General features: G+C 36.8%; 2 protein-coding genes across 2 annotated transcripts in view; one reads left to right on the forward strand and one right to left on the reverse strand.

Moving 5' to 3' along the window:
• The window catches only part of GABRR3 (gamma-aminobutyric acid type A receptor subunit rho3), a 725,962-nt gene that overhangs the window by 531,246 nt on the left and 173,695 nt on the right, over positions 1–21,021 (forward strand). The window lies entirely within an intron of this gene.
• Positions 10,668–16,863, reverse strand: LOC130830393 (olfactory receptor 5H2-like). Its single transcript, XM_057697599.1, has 2 exons — positions 16,025–16,863; positions 10,668–10,767 (listed from the first exon to the last, which is right to left on the reverse strand). The coding sequence occupies exons 1-2, from the start codon at positions 16,861–16,863 to the stop codon at positions 10,668–10,670; spliced, it is 939 nt and encodes a 312-aa protein (XP_057553582.1).

The raw sequence follows: 21,021 nt of genomic DNA on the forward strand, positions 1-21,021 counted from the left end.
CAAGAGACTTTGTTCCTTGCCCCACTTTGAAAGTATTGAGGGATTTTGAAATGGTTCTAACATAATTACATTTACTTTTCTGCATTAAGATAGATAATTGTCAGTGAGCTTTGTTTCAGAAAGTAAAAATTAGCTTATTTGTGACATTTTGATTTGATACCTGAAGAGGACAAAAAATGTTTAACCTATACTTGAGGTTTGATTGGCAAGATAGGAGGAAATCAAATAGCATCTTTTTCAGTAGACTAATTAATTGACTCCCTCTTCCTTATAATTTCACTGGTGAAAGCCAAAGTAGGGGAGAAAAAAAAATAAAGATGAAACTGAAGTCACTGTGAGAATTTATCAGAAGAATGGAGTGAGCAGTTGAGAAGTAGCTTCAAGATATCCAAACTTGATATATGTACTGCCAGCTTCAATTTTGTGTAATTATCCCCTAGCTATTGTTGACTTTCTGTCAGTACAAAGGTCTATATTGCTGATTCCAGTAAAGGTAGTCTTTTCAATTTTAGTCATTTATGCAAGTGGGTTGTGATGTCTCATTGTGGTTTTCACTTTCTTTTCCCTGAAGACACATTATGTAAAGCATCATTTTGCATCCTTTTTTGATATCTGTATATCACTTTTGGTGAAGTATCTGTTCAGTCTTTTGCTCATTTTTTGATTAGTATGTTTTGTGAATTCTTCATTTATCCTGGGTCCAAGAATTTATCAGAAATATGATGTGCAAATATTTCTCAGGAAAATATTTAATTGTCTTTCCTTCCCACAAGATATCCCACTAATCCATTATGAAGACAACATTATGATGTTTGGTGCCAGTGAGCAAGAACTAGCAAGATTTCAGTACTTATTGCTAAGACATTTGCATGACACAGGGTGGGAAATAAATACAGCAAAATTTCAGGGGCTCCTGTTTCAGTGAAATTCCGAGGGGGCCAGTGATACAGGATGTGTCTAGATAACTCTTCCAAGGTGAAGAGTAAGTTGTTGGACATGGCCCCATCTGCAACCTAAAAGAGGCACAGAACCTAGTGTGTCCCTGTGGATTTTAGCGCACCATCATCATCATTTGGGTGTGTTACTCCAGCTCATTTAACGAATGATCACATGAACTGCTACTTTTGACTAGGGCTCAAACAAGAGAAGGCTTTGTGATAAGTCTAGGCTGTTGTGCAAGCTGTTCTGACACTTGGACCATGTGATTTAACAATCCCAATGGTGTTCAAAGTGGCAGGGGCACATCGGGAGGCTAACTAGAGACAATAGTAGGCTACTATCGGTGGATCACAGTCAGGCCCTTAGAATTTTGGAGCAGCCAGACCACCTCTGTGGATAAATATTCTCCTTTTGAGAAACACCTCTTGGCCTGCTACTGGCTCTTAGTTAAGATTGAATGCTTTACCATGGCCCACCAATTTCTAATGGGCCAAGAGCTGCCTTTATAAACTGGTGTTCTTGATCCACCAAGCCATAGTTTGGGAATGCACAGCAGAATTCCGTTGTGAAATGGAACTGGTGAAAGCATAGTCCAAGCAGAATAGTCCCTGAAGGCACAAGTAGTAACATGAAGACGTGGTCTAAATGCCCAAGTCCTCAGTTCTGCTACAGTGGCTTCTCTCTCCCGGCCTACACCTATGGCCTCCTTGAGAATTCTCTATCACCAGTTGATGGAGGAAGACTAGGGCCTGGTTTACAGCTGGTTCTCCACAAAATGCAGACAGCATCCAAAAGTGGATAGCTATAGCACTATGACCCCTCTCTATGACATTCCTACAGGACCAGTGGGAAGGGATATCTTCCAAGTAGCAGAACTTCCGGCAGTGCATCTGGTTCTTGCTTTGTTTTAAAGGAGAAATGACCAGATGTGAGATTGTATCCAATTCATGGGATATGGCCGATAGTCTGGTTGGGTGGTTAGGGACTTTGAAGGTATATGATGACAATATTGAAGAGATATCTGAGTAGATCTCTCTGAATAAGCAAAAAAATGTAAAGTTATTTATGTCCCATAAAAATTTTGATCAAAGAGAGACCTAAGCAAAAAATATTTAAATAATCAAGTGGACAGAATGATCTGTTCCTGGTCACCAGTCAGCTTCTTTCTCTAGCCACTTTTGCAATCTCCCAATGGGCTTGTGAGTGAAGTAGCCATGAAGCCAGGGAAGGATGTTACGTATCACCTCACAACATGGGCTTCCTTAATGGCCAACTTCCTGCAGCCATTGCTGAGTGCTCAGTTTGCCAGAGAAGAGATAAGCCTTAGTCCCGCATATAACACTGTCCATTAGAATAATCAGCCACCACCTCCCTGGTGGCAGGTTGAATACATTGGACAGTTTCTGTCATAAAAGGGAAGTATTTGGTTCTTATATGAATAGATTCTTGTCCTCAATTAAGATTTGCCTCTCCTGCAGTCAATGCTTTTGCTAAAACAATCATCCTTGGGCTTAACTGAATTTCTTATCCACTGTTACAGTATTTCACACAGCATTGCACTGATCAAGGAATTCACTTTATAGCCAAAGAAGTGCAGTAGTGGGCCTATGATCTTATGATTCAGTAGCGTTACCATGTTCCCCACCATTCTGAGGCAACTTGTTTGGTAAGATGAGGGAATGACCTCCTTGTAGACTCATTTACAGAAGAACTAGATGGCAATACCTTGCAGAGTTTGGGCAGGGTTCTTCAGAAGGCTTTATATTTTCTGAATCAGCATTTAATTTAGGGTTCTTTTCCTCATATAGCCAGGTTCCATGGGTCTAGGAATCAAGAGATGGAAATGGGCGAGTAGTCCTACTCACCATTGCCTCTAGGGAAAACTCTAGCATACTTTTTACTTCATGTTCCCTTGATCTTATGCTTTGAATACCTAGAAGTCTTCAAGCCAGAGGGTGAAATATTTCCACAGCACACACAGATTCTATTGAGATGAATGTTAAGACTGCCACTGGGCCTCTTTGGTCTCCTTATCCCTCTGAATCATATGGAAAGAAGGGATTTACTGTGTATTCTGTGGTGATTGATACTGAGTACCAAGGAGAAGTTGGAATACTACAACACAATGGAGAGAAGGATCAGTCTATCTAAAATAGAGCTTATTTGGGACTTTTCTCATGAGTGCCATTCCCGATGATTAAGGTTAATGGCAAATTTTAAGAAACCAATTGGGCAGGACTTCTACTGGCCAGATGCTTTGGGAAAGAATTTTGTCTCACCCCAGCAGGTAAAGCATGGTAACACTGGTAACAGTGCTTCCTGACGATAAAGTGAATATGGATTGTGTAGTAGAGGTAGCTAGTTATGAATACCATATGATCAGTTACAGATGTGAGGACAGTAATTGCCATGAGTATTTCCCTCTTTGGTAAGAATACATTGTGTGTGTGTGTGTGTTTGTGTGTGTGTCTATGTAGGTGATATATTTGTTTTCTTTCCACCATTATATCATTACTATATAACATAAGATGCATTGACTATATATTATAGTAATTTAGAATTGTTAATTTATATCATAGTATTTAAGTTATCAGATATCAAGGAACTTGGGTCACAAATAAAACCTCCGCAAATTCAAGAAAATTGAAATCATATCAAGCTTCTTCTCAGACCACAACACCATGAGACTAGATATCAATTACAGGAAAAAAAACTGCAAAAAATACAAACACATGGAGGTTAAACAATTCACTATTAAACATCCAAGAAATCATTAAAGAAATCAAAGAGGAAATCAAAAAATATCTAGAAACAAACAACAATGAAAACAAAACAACCCAAAACCTATGGGATGCAGCAAAAGCAATTCTAAGAGGGAAGTTTATAGCAATACAGTCCTACCTTAAGAAACAAGAAAAATATCGAATAAACAACCTAACCTTACACCTAAAACAATTAGAGAAAGAAGAACAAAGAAACCCCAAAGTGAGCAGAAGGAAAGGAATCATAAAGATCAGAACAGAAATAAATGAAAAAGAAAGGAAGGAAGCCATAGCAAAAATTAATAAAACTAAAAGCTGGTTCTTTGAGAAGATTAACAAAATTGATAAACCATTAGCCAGACTCATCAGGAAATAAAGGGAGAAGATGCAAATCAACAGAATTAGAAATGAAAAAGGAGAAGTCACAACGGACACCACAGAAATACAAAACATCATGAGAGACTACTACAAGCAACTATATGCCAATCAATTGGATAACCTGGAAGAAATGGATACATTCTTAGAAACATACAATCTTCCAAGACTGAACCAGGAAGAAATAGAAACTATGAACAGACCAATCGCAAGTACGGGAATTGAGGCAGTGATTAAAAATCTCCCAACACACAAAAGCCCAGGACCAGATGGATTCACGGGCGAATTCTATCAAACATTTAGGGAAGAGCTAACACCTATCCTTCTCAAACTCTTCCAAAATGTAGCAGAAGGAGGAACACTCCCAAACTCATTCTACGAGGCCACCATCACCCTGATACCAAAACCAGGCAAAGATGTCATAAAAAAAGAAAATTACAGACCAATATCACTGATGAATTTAGATGTAAAACTCCTCAGCAAAATTCCAGCTAACAGAATCCAACAGCCCATTAAAAAAATCATACACCATGATCAAGTGGGGTTTATCCCTGGGATGCAAGGATTCTTCAATATACGCAAATCAATCAATGTGATACATCATATCAACAAAGTGAAGGATAAAAACCATATGATCATCTCAATAGATGCAGAAAAAGCTTTTGACAAAATTCAACATCCATTTATGATAAAAGCTCTCCAGAAAATGGGCATAGAAGGAAATTACCTCAACATAGTGAAAGCCATATATGACAAATCAAAAGCCAACATCGTTCTCAATGGGGAAAAACTGAAAGAATTCCCTCTAAGAACAGGAACAAGACAAGGGTGTCCACTCTCACCATTATTATTCAACATAGTTTTGGAAGTTTTAGCCACAGCAATCAGAGAAGAAAGAGGAATAAAAGGAATCCAAACTGGAAAAGAAGAAGTAAAATTGTCACTCTTTGCAGATGACATGATATTATATATAGAAAACCCTAAAGACTCTACCAGAAAACTGCTAGCACTAATTGATGAGTTTAGTACAGTAGCAGGATACAAAATTAATGCACAGAAATCTCTTGCATTCCTATACATGAACAACGGAAGAGCAGAAAGAGAAATGAAGGAAACTCTCCCATTCACCATTGCAACCAAAAGAATAAAATACCTAGGAATAAACCTGCCTAAGGAGGCAAAAGATCTGTATGCAGAAAACTTTAAGACATTGCTGAAAGAACTCAAATACGACACAAACTTATGGAGGGACATTCCATGTTCCTGGATTGGAAGAATCAACATAGTGAAAATGACTGTACTACCCAAAGCAATTTACAAATTCAATGCAATCCCCATCAAATTACCAATGGCATTTTTCCCAGAACTAGAGCAAGAAATCTTAGGATTTGTATGGAAACGCAAAAGACCCCGAATAGCCAAAGCAATCTTGAGAAGCAAAAATGCAGTTGGTGGAATCAGGCTTCCTGACTTCAAACTGTACTACAAGGCCATAGTGATCAAGACAGTATGGTACTGGCACAAAAATAGAAAGGAAGATCAATGGAGCAGAATAGAGAACTCAGAAGTAAGCCCAAACACATGTGGGCACCTTATCTTTGACAAAGGAGGCATGGATATACAATGGAAAAAAGACAGCCTCTTCAATAAGTGGTGCTGGGAACATTGGACAGCAACATTTAAAAGAATGAAATTAGAACACTTCCTATCATACACAAAAATAAACTCCAAATGGATGAAAGACCTACATGTAAGGCCAGACACTATAAAACTCCTAGAGGAAAACATAGGCAGAACACTCTATGACATCCATCAAAGCAAGATCCTTTTTGACCCACCTCCTAGAATAATGGAAATAAAATCAAGAATAAACAAATGGGACCCAATGAAACTTCAAAGCTTTTGCACAGCAAAAGAAACCATAAACAAGACTAGAAGGCAACCCTCAGAATGGGAAAAAATAGTTGCCTATGAAACAACGAACAAAGGATTAACCTCCAAAATATACAAGCAGCTCATGCAGCTTAATACCAAAAAAGCAAATAACCCAATCCACAAATGGGCAGAAGACCTAAATAGACATTTCTCCAAAGAAGACATACAGATGGCCAACAAACACATGAAAAGATGTTCAACATCACTCATCATCAGAGAAAATGCTAGTCAAAGCCACAATGAGGTATCACCTCACACCAATCAGAATGGCCATCATCACAAAATCTGGAAACAACAAATGTTGGAGAGGGTGTGGAGAAAAGGGAACTCTCCTGCACTGTTGGTGGGAATGTAAGTTGGTACAGCCACTATGGAAAACAGTTTGGAGGTTCTTTCAAAAACTAAAAATGAACTACCATATGACCCAGTAATCCCACTACTGGGCATATACCCAGAGAAAACCATAATCCCAAAAGAAACATGTACCATCATGTTTATTGCAGCACTATTTACAATAGCCAGGACATGGAAGCAACCTAAATGCCCATCAACAAATGAATGGATAAAGAAGATGTGGTATATATATACAATGGGATATTACTCAGCTATAAAAAGGAATGAAATGGAGCTATATGTAATGAGGTGGATAGACCTAGAGTCTGTCATACAGAGTGAAGTAAGTCAGAAAAACAAATATTTTATGCTAACTCATATATACGGAATCTAAAAATGGTGCTGATGAGCTCAGTGACAAGACAAGAACAAGGATGCAGATGCAGAGAATGGACTGGAGGACTCAAGGTTTGGGGGGGCGGGGGGTGAAGGGGAAGCTGAGACGAAGTGAGAGAGTAGCATAGACATATATATACTACCAACTGTAAAATAGATAGCCAGTGGGAAGTTGTTGTATAACAAGGGGAGTTCAACTCAAGGATGGATGATGCCTTAGAGGACTGGGATGGGGAGGGTGGTGGGGAGTCGAGGTAGGGAGGGAATACGGGGATATGTGTATAAAAACAGATGATTGAACTTGGTGTACCCCCCAAAAAATAATAAATAAATAAAATGGAAAAAAAAGATATCAAGGAGAAGAGTAAACATCATTCAGAGATTTTACCTCCTCCTCTGGGGAAAAGTTTAATGCATTTTCTTACATAGTTGTATCATGTTAGATAGAATTATGTACTTGCTATTGTCATTATTTGGAGATTAAATACGGATAAGGAATTATACAGGGGTACCAAGCTGACAATATTGGATTTATGATGGTTCATTTTATGTGTCAACTTTGTCTAGGAAATGGAATGTCCAGATATCTTGAAAAAGTATTTCTGGGTGTGTCTGTGAAGATGTTTCCAGAAGTGGTTAGTATGGAATTGGTAGACCCAGTAAAGGACATGGCTCTCTTCAGTGTGGGTTGGCATTGTCCAATGTGCTGAGGGGCTGAAATGAACGAAACAGGCAGTGGGTGGCTGAATTTGCTTTCTGCTTGATTGGTAGACATGCCCTTCTCATGCCCACAGTGATTTTGGTTCTCAGGAGTTCAGACTCAGGTAGGAATCTATACTATTGTCTCTACTGTCTCAGGCCTTTTAACTATGATGTCTATTTCCCTGGGTCTCCTGCTTGCAGAGGGCAGATTCTCAGCTTCATACTTGTGTGAGCTGATATCTTATAATAAAAACATTATATAGATATAAATTTATTTTTATAGATCTCTCCTCATGTACATGTATGTATGTATGTATAATTGGTTCTGTTACTCTGGACAACCCTATGCTAACATAAAAACTCACTGTACCTTTAATGAGTTTTTACCTTATTTTGAAAACCAGAGGGAAATGTCATGATGCTACAGTTAGCTATTTCTCTCAATTAAGCCTCATTTAGAAGTTACCTTCTCAGGAGAAGTTAACATCCCATTATTACAGTATTTGGCACATCTGCTGTATGAAATTTCATTGAGAATAATGGTCTAAAAGTTGATATAGGTTGACACTTTTTTAAAAAAACTGAGGTCCCATCCATTCGCCTTACTCAGATGAGACAATGGAATTGATTGACTACCATTACTTTCAATCTCAGTTTCCAAGAGAAAGTCTTAAAAAGAAAGTCTGAAGTTCTTCAGTCTTTGAAACAGATGCCCCCTTTGAAAAGTACATCCAGCTGCCCAAAATACAGAGGAAAGGACAAAACAGAGGGTGGAAACTTTTAGAATATTTGCATAGTACTGTTTAAGTAGGGGACAGAGGTTGTGTAAAAACTCAATTTGTCTGGTCTCTAAATATCTACATATTACAAAAATTTGTTTCAGTGATTATTTTAGAATGTTAGTTTTCTAAGTGTGCTCCCAACTCAACAGCATCAATATTGCTGAATCAGAAACTCTGAAGATGAAGTTATCAATTTATATTTTCACAAGTATCCAGTGATCTTGATGCCCACTTAAGTTTGAGAACACAATTTTAAAAGAATAGCAACAATAAGAACAAGAAGAATAAAAATGAAAGCCTGGACCAGAGAGGTTTTGACATATACCTAATACATATATTAATAAGATTTTGTCATAGCTATTCCACAGGTCAGCCTTTGAGAAATACTGTCCTAGTTTTAATTGGCATTTGTTTGGTTTTGCCTAATCCTAATTATGTTGTTTCTTTGAACACATGTAAGATAAATTTGTCAGTAATCTTCTAAACAGTAGAAAGTATTGTAGAGTGGTGAGAATAAAATATATATACATGTATATAAAGAGATAGAAACTAGGAATTTGTTTAAGTCTCCAAGTTAAGGAAATGAATACATCATCAGAAGTAAGATTGTTTCAGTTGTATTATTTGTACTTCTATGGGATGGTAGTGCACATTCCCATCTTCTTTAGGATAATCTGGAAATGCATCATTGACACTCTAATGTATAATATAGACCTTGAAGAAAGAACACCACTGAAATTATGAAGGAGCCGTTGGGGCTGGGGAGGTGGATTCTCTGTGGAGAGACCTGGAAAGGCAAAAGGACATACCTAAGCAGTGAGGTATAGCCAGAGTCTTTCAGTAACTTATTTTCAATATAACACAGTGTCCACAGGAGGGATATGAAGAAAGGGACTTCAGAGTTCAACCATGGTATAATTGAAAGGACCTCAAATTATGCCAGAGTGAACAAATGCAGAGTGAGGAAGATAGAGATAGATCTATAAATATAGATATATAGATGTATATGTCATATAATCTGAACATATACATGAATGAGTAAATACATGCCAAAGTGTGTATACTACATATATACATATGTATGTGTGTATATATATATTTACCTATATACACACAATTATATATACATACATAAATAAAACCTGATCATAATGACAATGCATTAAAAGTCCTTGAAGAGCAATATGATTTCATCTCAGTTCTTTTTACAAAGAAAAATCTGGCGGATATGTTTGGGAAGTAAGAGAGAATCAGAAGAATAGAGGGGATAAATAATTAGAGTTTTGCAGATCACAGAGGTAGGTGGTTATGAAGGTGAGGCTCACAGCGGTATCAGCAAGAATGTACCTAGAATCAGTGGTGAGAGGAAGAGAAGGATGGCTTTGAAGGTGAATCACTCAGTACTCCTGGAGTATGGAGTGTGATGAAAATGAACATTTAAGGATTTTGCGGCACAAACAACCAAACGCTTGTTCATTTTCAAGTCTTTCCCAGCCACTCACTGGGCAATGTGATATGTCTTAACATTTTTTGAATGTTGATGATATGCATCTAAAACTCTTCATTGTCAACCACACATTCCAATAATGTTAAAATGTTACTATTTCTTTCTCTAACCAGTTTCACTTTTTTCAATTCTAGGAATATTGACCATTTTTTCCTATTCTGCTACTTCTTCCTTATCCAGCTTAAATCTTCAATCTAATCCATTAGGTTTCTAGTTAGTGAAGCTTTTCAGATTGATCAACATCATATAGACACAGTTAGAAAGAACTGCAGGAGGGATCATAGGCAATGAAAGGCAACTTGCCTCTTTGCCTTTCTTTGAACTACACTAAGCTAAGACAATCTCTCACAGTGTAACTCTGTCTTCATTATCTTAGCTTCTTTGTCATTTTTTTTCTCATTGCTTCCCCATTGCTCTCTGTGATATGAGAGTTGATTCCCATGAGAAGTGAAATTTACCATGCCCCAAATAAGGTGGAATGTAAGACCTTTGATGGCTACCAGAATTCCTGGGGTTTGCATCTGGTCACTCAAATACCAACCTGCCTCCACTTTGGACTTAAATGTGATATGATTCTCTAGCAATATGGCTTATAAGTATCAAAGATATCATCAACAAGTACCCTTCAGAGGAACTGCACTATTTTAGTATTTAATGCATTTTTAAAGCCACATTGAAGAACATACAAGCATATAAAATGTTTTGGATTTTTCTTTTGCTTTATTTTAGTATTCTATAAAGAGTTGTTTAAAATTTTTGTATGTTTGTGAATACAATATAAAAATATCTTAAGGAATTTATTAGGCACTAATATCTTAAGTAACTAAAATAATAGGACAATTATAAATGTGAAGCATTTTGAACATTAATCATCACATAGCAATATCTAAACTATACAATTTTGTTAATGTTTTATTGAAAAGAGAACGGATATTACTATGAGATATAACCATCTCTCTTTAACAGTTTTGTGACTGTTTCTATGACTTGCTTATTTCTCAGGCTGTAGATAATTGGATTTAAGAAAGGAATTATGGGAGTCAAAGGAAGACCACTGAAGAAAGGCACAGAGAGAGGTAACTTGTTATTCAAGATGGAGGAGTGGAGCCATGAGTTAAGGACTGTGGGATCACCTCAAAGCTGGGAAGACAAGGAAACAGGTTATGCTGTGCTCTAGAGACTCCAGGAAGGAATATAGCTCTTCTGACGCCATGATCTTCTTTTAGCCTAGTGAGACCCTGGTTGGACTTCTGAACTACAGAACTACTGAATATTCGTCTACTCCAATACTTGGACATTAGTCTGAGGCTTGGACAGTCTTCTATAAACACCTCTATCACCAGGACAAGCAACCCCAAAAGCTTGGACAACCATGAGGAAACAAAGAAACACCATGCAGGCAAAGGAGCAGGAAAAAAACCCACAAGACCAAATAAATGAGGAGGAAATAGGAAAAATGCCTGAAAAAGAATTTAGAGTAATGATAGTAAAAATGATACAAAATCTCAATAACAAATTAGAGAAAGTACAAGAAACAGTTCATAAGAACTCAGAAAAACAAACAGCAATGGATAACAAAATAACTGAAATTAAAAATACTCTAGATGCTCTAACCAGCAGAATGACTGAGGCAGAAGAACGAATAAGTGAGTTGGAAGATAGAATGGAAGAAATAAATGCCACAGAGCAGGAAAAAGATAAAAAAATAAAAAGACTAGAAGACAGCCTCAGAGACCTCAGTGATAACCTTAAACGTACCAACATTCGAATTATAGGCATCCCAGAAGAAGAAGAAAACAAGAAAGGGTCTGTGAAAATATTTGAAGAGGTTCTAGTGGAAAACTTCCCCAACATGGGAAAGGAAATAATTAACCAAGTCCAAGAAGCACAGAGAGTCCCATACAGAATAAACCCAAGGAGAAATACACCAAGACACATATTAATCAAACTAACGACAATTCAACACAAAGAAAAAATATTAAAAGCAGCAAGAGAAAAGCAACAAACAACATATAAGGGAAAACCCATCAGGATAACAGCTGACCTTTCTACAGAAACTCTGCAGGCCAGAAGGGAATGGCAGGATATACTGAAAGTCCTGAAAGAGAGAAACCTACAGCCAAGAATACTTTACCCAGCAAGAATCTCATTCAGATTTGAGGGAGAAATCAAAAGCTTTCCAGACAAGCAAAAGTTAAGAGAATTCAGCACCACCAAACCAGCCTTACAACAAGTGCTAAAGGAACTTCTCTAAGTAGGAAACACAAGAAAAGGAAAACACCTACAAATACAAACCCAAAACAATTAAGAAAATAGTAATTGGAACACACATGTCAATAATCACTTTAAATGTCAATGGATTAAATGCTCCAACCAAAAGACACAGACTGGCTGAATGGATACAAAAACAAGACCCTTCTATATGCTGCCTACAAGAAACCCACTTCAGACCAAGGGATACATATAGACTGAAAGTGAAGGGATGGAAAAAGATACTCCATGCAAATGGAAGTCAAAAGAAAGCTGGAGTAGCAATACTCATATCAGACAAATTAGACTTGAAAGTAAAGACTATTAAAAGAGACAAGGAAGGGCACTACATAATGATCAAGGGATCCATCCAAGAAGAACATATCACAATGGTAAATATCTATGCCCCCAATATAGGAGCACCTCAATACATAAGGCAAATGCTAACAGCTATAAAAGGGGACATCGACAGGAACACAATAATAGTGGGAGACTTGAACACCCCACTTACATCAATGGACAGATCATCCAAACAGAAAATAAATAAAGACACACAAGCTTTAAATGACACATTAGACCATCTCGACTTAATTGATATTTATAGGACATTCCATCCAAAAACGACAGACTACACTTTCTTCTCAAGTGCACACGGAACATTTTCCAGGATAGATCACATCTTGGGTCACAAATCAAACCTCAGCAAATTCAAGAAAATTGAAATCATATCAAGCATCTTCTCAGACCACAACGCCATGAGACTAGATATCAATTACAGGAAAAAAACTGCAAAAAATACAAACACATGGAGGCTAAACAATTCACTATTAAACAACCAAGGAATCACTACAGAAATCAAAGAGGAAATCAAAAAGTATCTAGAAACAAATGACAACGAAAAAACAACAACCCAAAACCTATGGGACGCAGCAAAAGCAGTTCTAAGAGGGAAGTTTATAGCAATACAGTCCTACCTTAAGAAACAAGAAAATGATCGAATAAACAACCTAACCTTACACCTCAAACAACTAGAGAAAGAAGAACAAAGAAACCCCAAAGTGAGCAGAAGGAAAGAAATCGTAAAGATCAGAGCAGAAATAAATGAAAAAGAAAGGAAAGAAACCATAAGAAAAATAAATAAAACTAAAAGCTGGTTCTTTGAGAAGATTAACAAAATTGATAAACCATTAGCCAGACTCATCAAGAAAAAAAGGGAGAAGATGCAAATCAACAGAATTAGAAATGAAAAAGGAGAAGTCACAACGGACACCTCAGAAATACAAAACATCATGAGAGACTACTACAAGCAACTATATGCCAATCAATTGGATAACCTGGAAGAAATGGATACATTCTTAGAAAAATACAATCTTCCAAGACTGAACCAGGAAGAAATAGAAACCATGAACAGACCAATCACAAGTACAGAAATTGAGGCAGTGATTAAAAATCTCCCAACACACAAAAGCCCAGGACCAGATGGATTCACAGGCGAATTCTATCAAACATTTCGAGAAGAGTTAACACCTATCCTTCTCAAACTCTTCCAAAATATTGCAGAAGGCGGAGCACTCCCAAACTCATTCTACGAGGCTACCATCACCCTGATACCAAAACCAGGCAAAGATGTCACAAAAAAAGAAAACTACAGACCAATATCACTGATGAATATAGATGCAAAAATCCTCAACAAAATACTAGCTAACAGACTGCAACAGCACATTAAAAAAATCATACACCACGATCAAGTGGGGTTTATCCCTGGGATGCAAGGATTCTTCAATATACGCAAATCAATCAACGTGATACATCATATCAACAAATTGAAGGATAAAAACCATATGATCATTTCAATAGATGCAGAAAAAGCTTTTGACAAAGTTCAACATCCATTTATGATAAAAGCTCTCCAGAAAATGGGCATAGAAGGAAATTACCTCAACATCATAAAAGCCATATATGACAAACCAAAAGCCAACATTGTTCTCAATGGAGAAAAACTGGAAGAATTCCCTCTTAGAACAGGAACAAGACAAGGGTGTCCACTCTCACCACTGTTATTCAACATAGTTTTGGAAGTGTTAGCCACAGCAATCAGAGAAGAAAAAGAAATTAAAGGAATCCAAATTGGAAAAGAAGAAGTAAAATTATCACTCTTTGCAGATGACATGATACTATATATAGAAAACCCTAAAGACTCTACCAGAAAACTGCTAGCACTCATTGATGAGTTTAGTAAAGTAGCAGGATACAAAATTAATGCACAGAAATCTCTTGCATTCCTATACACTAACAACGGAAGAGCAGAAAGAGAAATTAAGGAAACTCTCCCATTCACCATTGCAACCAAAAGAATAAAATACCTAGGAATAAACCTGCCTAAGGAGGCAAAAGATCTGTATGCAGAAAACTTTAAGACATTGATGAAAGAAATCAAAGATGACATAAACAGATGGAGGGATATACCATGTTCCTGGTTTGGAAGAATCAACATCGTGAAAATGACTGTACTACCCAAAGCAATTTACAGATTTAATGCAATCCCGATCAGATTGCCAATGGCATTTTTCACAGAACTAGAGCAAGAAATCTTACGATTTGTATGGAAACGCAAAAGACCCCGAATAGCCAAAGCAATCTTGAGAAGGAAAAATGGAGTTGGTGGAATCAGGCTTCCTGACTTCAAACTATACTACAAGGCCATAGTGATCAAGACAGTATGGTACTGGCACAAAAATAGAAAGGAAGATCAATGGAACAGAATAGAGAACTCAGAAGTAAGCCCAAACACATATGGGCACCTTATCTTTGACAAAGGAGGCACGAGTATACAATGGAAAAAAGACAGCCTCTTCAATAAGTGGTGCTGGGAAAATTGGACAGCAACATGTAAAAGAATGAAATTAGAACACTTCCTAACACCATACACAAAAATAAACTCCAAATGGGTTAAAGACCTACATATAAGGCCAGACACTATAAAACTCCTAGAGGAAAACATAGGCAGAACACTCTTTGACATACATCAAAGCAACATCCTTTTTGACCCACCTCCTAGAATCATGGAAATAAAATCAAGAATAAACGAATGGGACCTCATGAAACTTAAAAGCTTTTGCACAGCAAAGGAAACCATAAACAAGACTAAAAGGCAACCTTCAGAATGGGAAAAAATAATTGCCTATGAAACAACAGACAAAGGATTAACCTCCAAAATATACAAGCAGCTCATGCAGCTTCATACCAAAAAAGCAAATAACCCAATCCACAAATGGGCAGAAGACCTAAATAGACATTTCTCCAAAGAAGACATACAGATGGCCAACAAACACATGAAAAGATGCTCAACATCACTCATCATCAGAGAAATGCAAGTCAAAGCCACAATGAGGTATCACCTCACACCAATCAGAATGGCCATCATCACAAAGTCTGGAAACAACAAATGTTGGAGAGGGTGTGGAGAAAAGGGAACTCTCCTGCACTGTTGGTGGGAATGTAAGTTGGTACAGCCACTATGGAAAACAATTTGGAGGTTCCTTCAAAAACTACAAATAGAACTACCATATGATCCAGTAATCCCACTCCTGGGCATATACCCAAAGAAAACCATAATCCCAAAAGAAACTTGTACCATAATGTTTATTGCAGCACTCTTTACAATAGCCAGGACATGGAAGCAACCTAAATGCCCATCAACAAATGAATGGATACAAAAGATGTGGCATATATATACAATGGAATATTACTCAGCTATAAAAAGGGATGAGATGGAGCTATATGTAATGAGGTGGATAGAACTACAATCTGTCATACAGAGTGAAGTAAGTCAGAAAGAGAAAGACAAATATTGCATGCTAACTCACATATACGGAATCTAAAAATGGTACTGATGAACTCAGTGACAAGAAAAGGGAAGCAGATACAGGGAATGGACTGGAGAACTCGAGGTATGGGAGGGGGCGGGGGGTGAAGGGGAAATTTTCATTATATTAATAGAAAAAAGAAAAAAAAAAAAAAAAAAAAAAAAGAAAGGAATTATGACAGTGTAAAATAGAGAGTCCATCATATCTTGATCATCTCCTTGTGCGGATCCAGGGCGCACATACATGAAGAGAAGAGGCCCATAGTATAAAGAGACAGATAGGAGGTGGGCCCCACAGGTGGAGAAGGCCTTCCTTATGCCTTGTACAGACTTCTTTTTTAATATTGTAAAGAGAACAAGTGTATAAGAGACAAGAACTGTCAGAATGGTGAACACCTGAATTGAACCAGAGAAAATAAATACCATCAGAACATTAATAGAAGGATCAGTACAAGAAATTTTAATCAGTGGCATGACATCACAATAAAAGTGGTGTATTATGTTAGAATTACAAAAGGTTAATCTGAATAAGAAACCTGTATGAATTAAGGCATGAAGGAGGCCACCTACAAATGACAAGACTAATAGTCGCATGCATAGTCTATTGGTCATAATCACTGGGTAAAGTAACGGGTTGCAAATGGCTACATAGCGATCATATGCCATTGTTGCCAGTAAAAAACATTCTGTGGTTACACTGATTGCAAAGGAAAAAAACTGTACCATGCATTCAGAGACAGAGATCATCTTACTATTCCCTAGGAAGTTGATTAGCATCTTGGGGGTCACTGTGGATGATAACCAAGTATCCACAAAGGCCAAACTCCCAAGAAAAAAGTACATGGGAATGTGAAGTTGAGGGTCATTGCAGATAAGAGCAATCAAACCAGTGTTTCCCGTGATGGTCATGAAGTATATCATCAAGAACAGCAGAAACCGGGGGATTTGCCACTCTGGTTGATGTGTAAGTCCTGTGAGAACAAACTCTGTCAGCTCTGTTGTATTTTTTGTTCCCATATCCTTAATAGATGGCCTCTGAAATGCAATGTGGTACATGGAAAGAGAACATTCATTATAAATTTTAAAAAGTGAGTCTGTTGAGAGTAATTGAAATAAAACCATAGACTAGCCTGAATACTCTTTATTTTATTTTATTATGATGAAAGAAAATTATTTGTGGAAAAAGTTACAGTAGAACAATACAATTACATTATTTAAAAATTTTTACAGAAATTAGCAGATTTAGAAGACAGAGGCATTCTGAAGATGAGCAAATTTAGGGGATACTATAGAATAAGATTAAGATATTCTGTGTGTAGAACATGGATATAGCAACAAAATTAAGATAGTAGGGTCTCACTTATAAAATGAATTAAATGCCATGTGAAGATCTTGAACTTTATTCTACATGCAATTGGCAAGAAATGCACACTTATTAGACAAGGAGAGGCAACATCACTTATTTTTGAAATTAAATATTTGGCTGTAGATAATAGGCTGCAGGGAGAAGAAACTTCTGTCTTAAATACTAATCAGGAAGCTGTGGCTATTGTCCAGTGATTTCCAAATGAGACTACACATCACAATTGTCTGGGGGAGGTTTTGTGCAAAATATAGATTCTGAAGTATTACTGAAGAAATTGATTCAGTAGATCATGAATGGAGTATAATAAGATGCCTTATATAAATTCTCCCCAGGTGATTTAAATGTATGTGAAGTTCTTAGTCCATGTGTGATATGACATTATGAGTGATGAGAAAGACAAAGATATAGATCAAAATGAATCGGAATGAAGAGTCACTTGTATTTCTGAACTCAAGCTTGTGTCCCTGATGCACTGTGAGGCCAAAGAAACCAAAATGTGTTTTGAGGAGTTTGGAACAGAGAAATGTTTACTTCAGGTCCAAGCAAGGAGAACAAGTGGCTTATGTTCAAAAACCCTAACTCACCCATGTTTTTTGAGGAAGCGTTTTTAAAGGCAAAATTTGGGGTGAGCGCTGCAGGGTGTATGACTCTCTTCTGATTGATTGGTGGTGAGGTAACAGCGATGTTCCAGGAATCTTGTGCTTAGCCTGAAGTTACCATCCTCCACCTGGATAGAGGCCTTAGTTCCTGCAGAAAAACTCAAAGATATGTTATGTATATTCCTTGAGGGAGAACCAGGACACTGCTTTGTCTCTGCAGTATCATTTGTTGACTGTTCCTCTTTGCTTCTGCATTCCCTCCTTTCCCAAATTATTAACTGTTTGAATCTGACCTTTGGAACTCAGGGAAGGTCTAGGAGCTAAAGCCTTTTTTCTCCAAGGAAATGGGAAATAGTGAAAGTCTTTTGTACTTGTGATGGCCCCACATGGTCCTGCTCAATTTCACTGGGACCTGGTGACAGGTGAGATGTGAAGGAGTGATTTGTAAAGGAGAGAGAGTAACTAGGTGATGGGTAGATGGCCATCAAAAATTGATATTGAAAACTCAGATGCAGTAGCTAGTTTTTGCAAGGAGCATCCTCTGAATTTCCAGGTGAGATAAACTTCACAGTATGATTCTAGAAAATATTGATAGAAATAAAGAATTTGGAGTCATTGAGGTGGCTAAAATATAGTATGTATGACCTATCCATTAGAAAATGTGAGTAAGGTAAAAGGAAAGAAGGCATGAAAATAAACTTGAGTAAGTTATATTAAAGAGATTTAAAAATGGATGTATATCATTTATTAGATGGAAACATTTATCCTCTTTTTTACCACATGAGTCTCAGTGGCAGACAAAAACTGTCATCCACTCTAGAAGCCAAAATTCTAGAAAGTTACTTTGTCATCTCCCTTGAACATAGGATGGGGGTGGGGGTGGCTTGATCTAGGGTTAGCCACTCAAACTCACCTACACTGAATTGGAATATACAGAGAGACAGAAAAAGATCATATGTGTACAAAAAGAATTTTGGGTGCCAACTCAACCAAGGGAAAAGTATCATGAACCCAGAAAATGAATCCTGTGCCCACAACAATGGCGTTGTCAGTATGAGCTGTGGCATTTAAGTTCAGCAGCAAAGACAACAGGTCTTATTGAACTAGAGCTGATTGTGATTTGGGGTGTCGGCTGTCTGACTTCTTTCTTTGTGTACCTTCCCATTTCTCCGGTGGATTTCTTAAAATTCTCTAGCATTTCTGTATTGGGAGCCAATTTCCATTCAATTAACTCATTTCCTCTTGCAACCAAGAACTCTGACTCAAACAAAAGGAGAAAACAAAAGACCAGAAAAGGCTACTAGACAGAGTGACCAGAGAAGAGAGAGAGAATTGGAAAGCTGAGCACTGGGAACTTAAAGAGAGGCAAATACTCAAGAAGGACAAAGGAAAGTACACAGCCTAAAGCAAAATAAATTCTCTGATAGGATAAGGAATGAACAGAGACTGCTGTGAGTGAGAATTAATAGACTTTTAGTGACTTGAAAGAGCAGTTTCCATTTTGTCGTAGAGTTGAGGTCAGAGAATAATGAGAAGTGAATGGGAAGCAAGTGGCATTGCAGTGAGAATGAAATAAAGTATTTAAGATATGGATAACAGTTGACATTTGTTTACCACCCAAAGACAGATGCGAATTTTTTTTCTTGTAGAACTATGCCATGAAAATTTTCAGAAGAGAGCATTGAGATGAAAGTGGTTAGAGAAGTGGAATGGGAAATCTAGGTGGGTGAAAAGAAAACAAGAAGCAACAAAAAGCAGAAAGAAACTAAGGAACATAGATGGACAATTGTGGGAAAGACAAGGAAATGAAGAGAGAGAGGAAGTATCACAGAAAGGCTGAAGATGAAATAAGGGGAAAGTCTCAGAATTTGGCAGATAAATGTTAATATTAACCCTGCTTTTCATTAAAAATTGTCAACAGTGGGAAAACTTTCTCTGTTCTTTCTTCAAAATTCCAAGTTTTTATTCCTGTGGAATTTGTGTATGAAATAGAGTCTTTAGTTTTAGATTTACTTGAGAAATTTGTATGTTCATAAATATACTAGCATTGCCTCCAAGTTCTTTTCATATTTAAAAGATGCTTTACCTTTCTTATTACTGAGATGAGAGTTGACCTTCTCTAGAAATACTTCAGGTTTTCCTTCACAGCATTTGCATCTCCACAATAAAAATGAGCCAAAGACTGAAACTGAATAAAGGCAATATAAATAACCAATGCCAATAATTGCAGCTGTTAAATGTGTATTTATTTGGAATGGGCTTTCCTTCCATGCAATCCAAAATCAGTAAATAATCAAAAACTCGAATTCAATGTACGGGTACTTATTAAGTCATAAAGGTCAAAAGAGTCTGGAGGGACATTTTCAGCATTTTTGCAGATGTATATGTGCATATATATACTCAATGAAGTTATTAAGAAGTGGGTGAAAGGACAGAGAGGTTATCATTTAAGTGATTTAACTTAAAAGTTTAATCTGACAGTGTGGTTAATTAAATGGAATAAATATTTTGAACACAATTATCAGAAAGATTTCTTACACAGAAAACATTATTACCTAAATACTTAAATCAAATTTCAATTTGTTTGGGGGGGGGATGAATTGGAGATTTGGATTGCCATATATACATTACTAACAAGAAAAAAAAACTTGTACACTTTAAATATATGCAGTTTATTGTATGTCAAAAAAAACATAAAAAATAATCCTTGAGAGTTATTTAAAAAAAAATTTTAATTTGTTTAACATCCTAGCTTACCAAATCCTATCCTGTGGGGCCTTATAATTATACTAACCAGATAATTAAATATCATTAAAGAGTAAAATATAGTCTTGGAGCCACTTTGCTTATCCATATTAGTAATAGATAAAATAAAATAATAAACAGCTTAGTCACTATATACTTCCAATTTTCAACTGGCTATTCAGGCATCTTGTAAACCAAATCAAAATTATTATAAATCAACATCATTTTAAATTTCTATTAAAAAATAAATATTATCAAAGTCATTCGCTCATACCTATATCTGTTAAGAAATTCTTGAGGTCCTTTCAGTGTTCGGCTTTGTGAAGCAGAAAACAATGCAGAAGCACTGCACTAACAGACGACACAGGTGACAATTCTTTACACACTGTTGTAATTTGGAAGCTTCATTTTCCAAGTTCAGCAAAGTGTTGTTTATATACACTTTGTGTACTTTTGCTAGAAGAG

The sequence above is a fragment of the Hippopotamus amphibius genome, chromosome 10, assembly GCF_030028045.1.
Source record: "Hippopotamus amphibius kiboko isolate mHipAmp2 chromosome 10, mHipAmp2.hap2, whole genome shotgun sequence".
Classification (NCBI taxonomy): domain Eukaryota; kingdom Metazoa; phylum Chordata; class Mammalia; order Artiodactyla; family Hippopotamidae; genus Hippopotamus; species Hippopotamus amphibius.

Excerpts from the sequence above, each read along its gene's own strand:
- LOC130830393 (XM_057697599.1), bottom strand. The coding sequence starts at position 16,863 with ATGGGAACAAAAAATACAACAGAGCTGACAGAGTTTGTTCTCACAGGA. Across the intron at positions 10,768-16,024 it reads GACTCTCTATTTTACACTGT|CATAATTCCTTTCTTAAATC; the intron begins CATAATTCCTTT and ends TCCTTTGACTCC.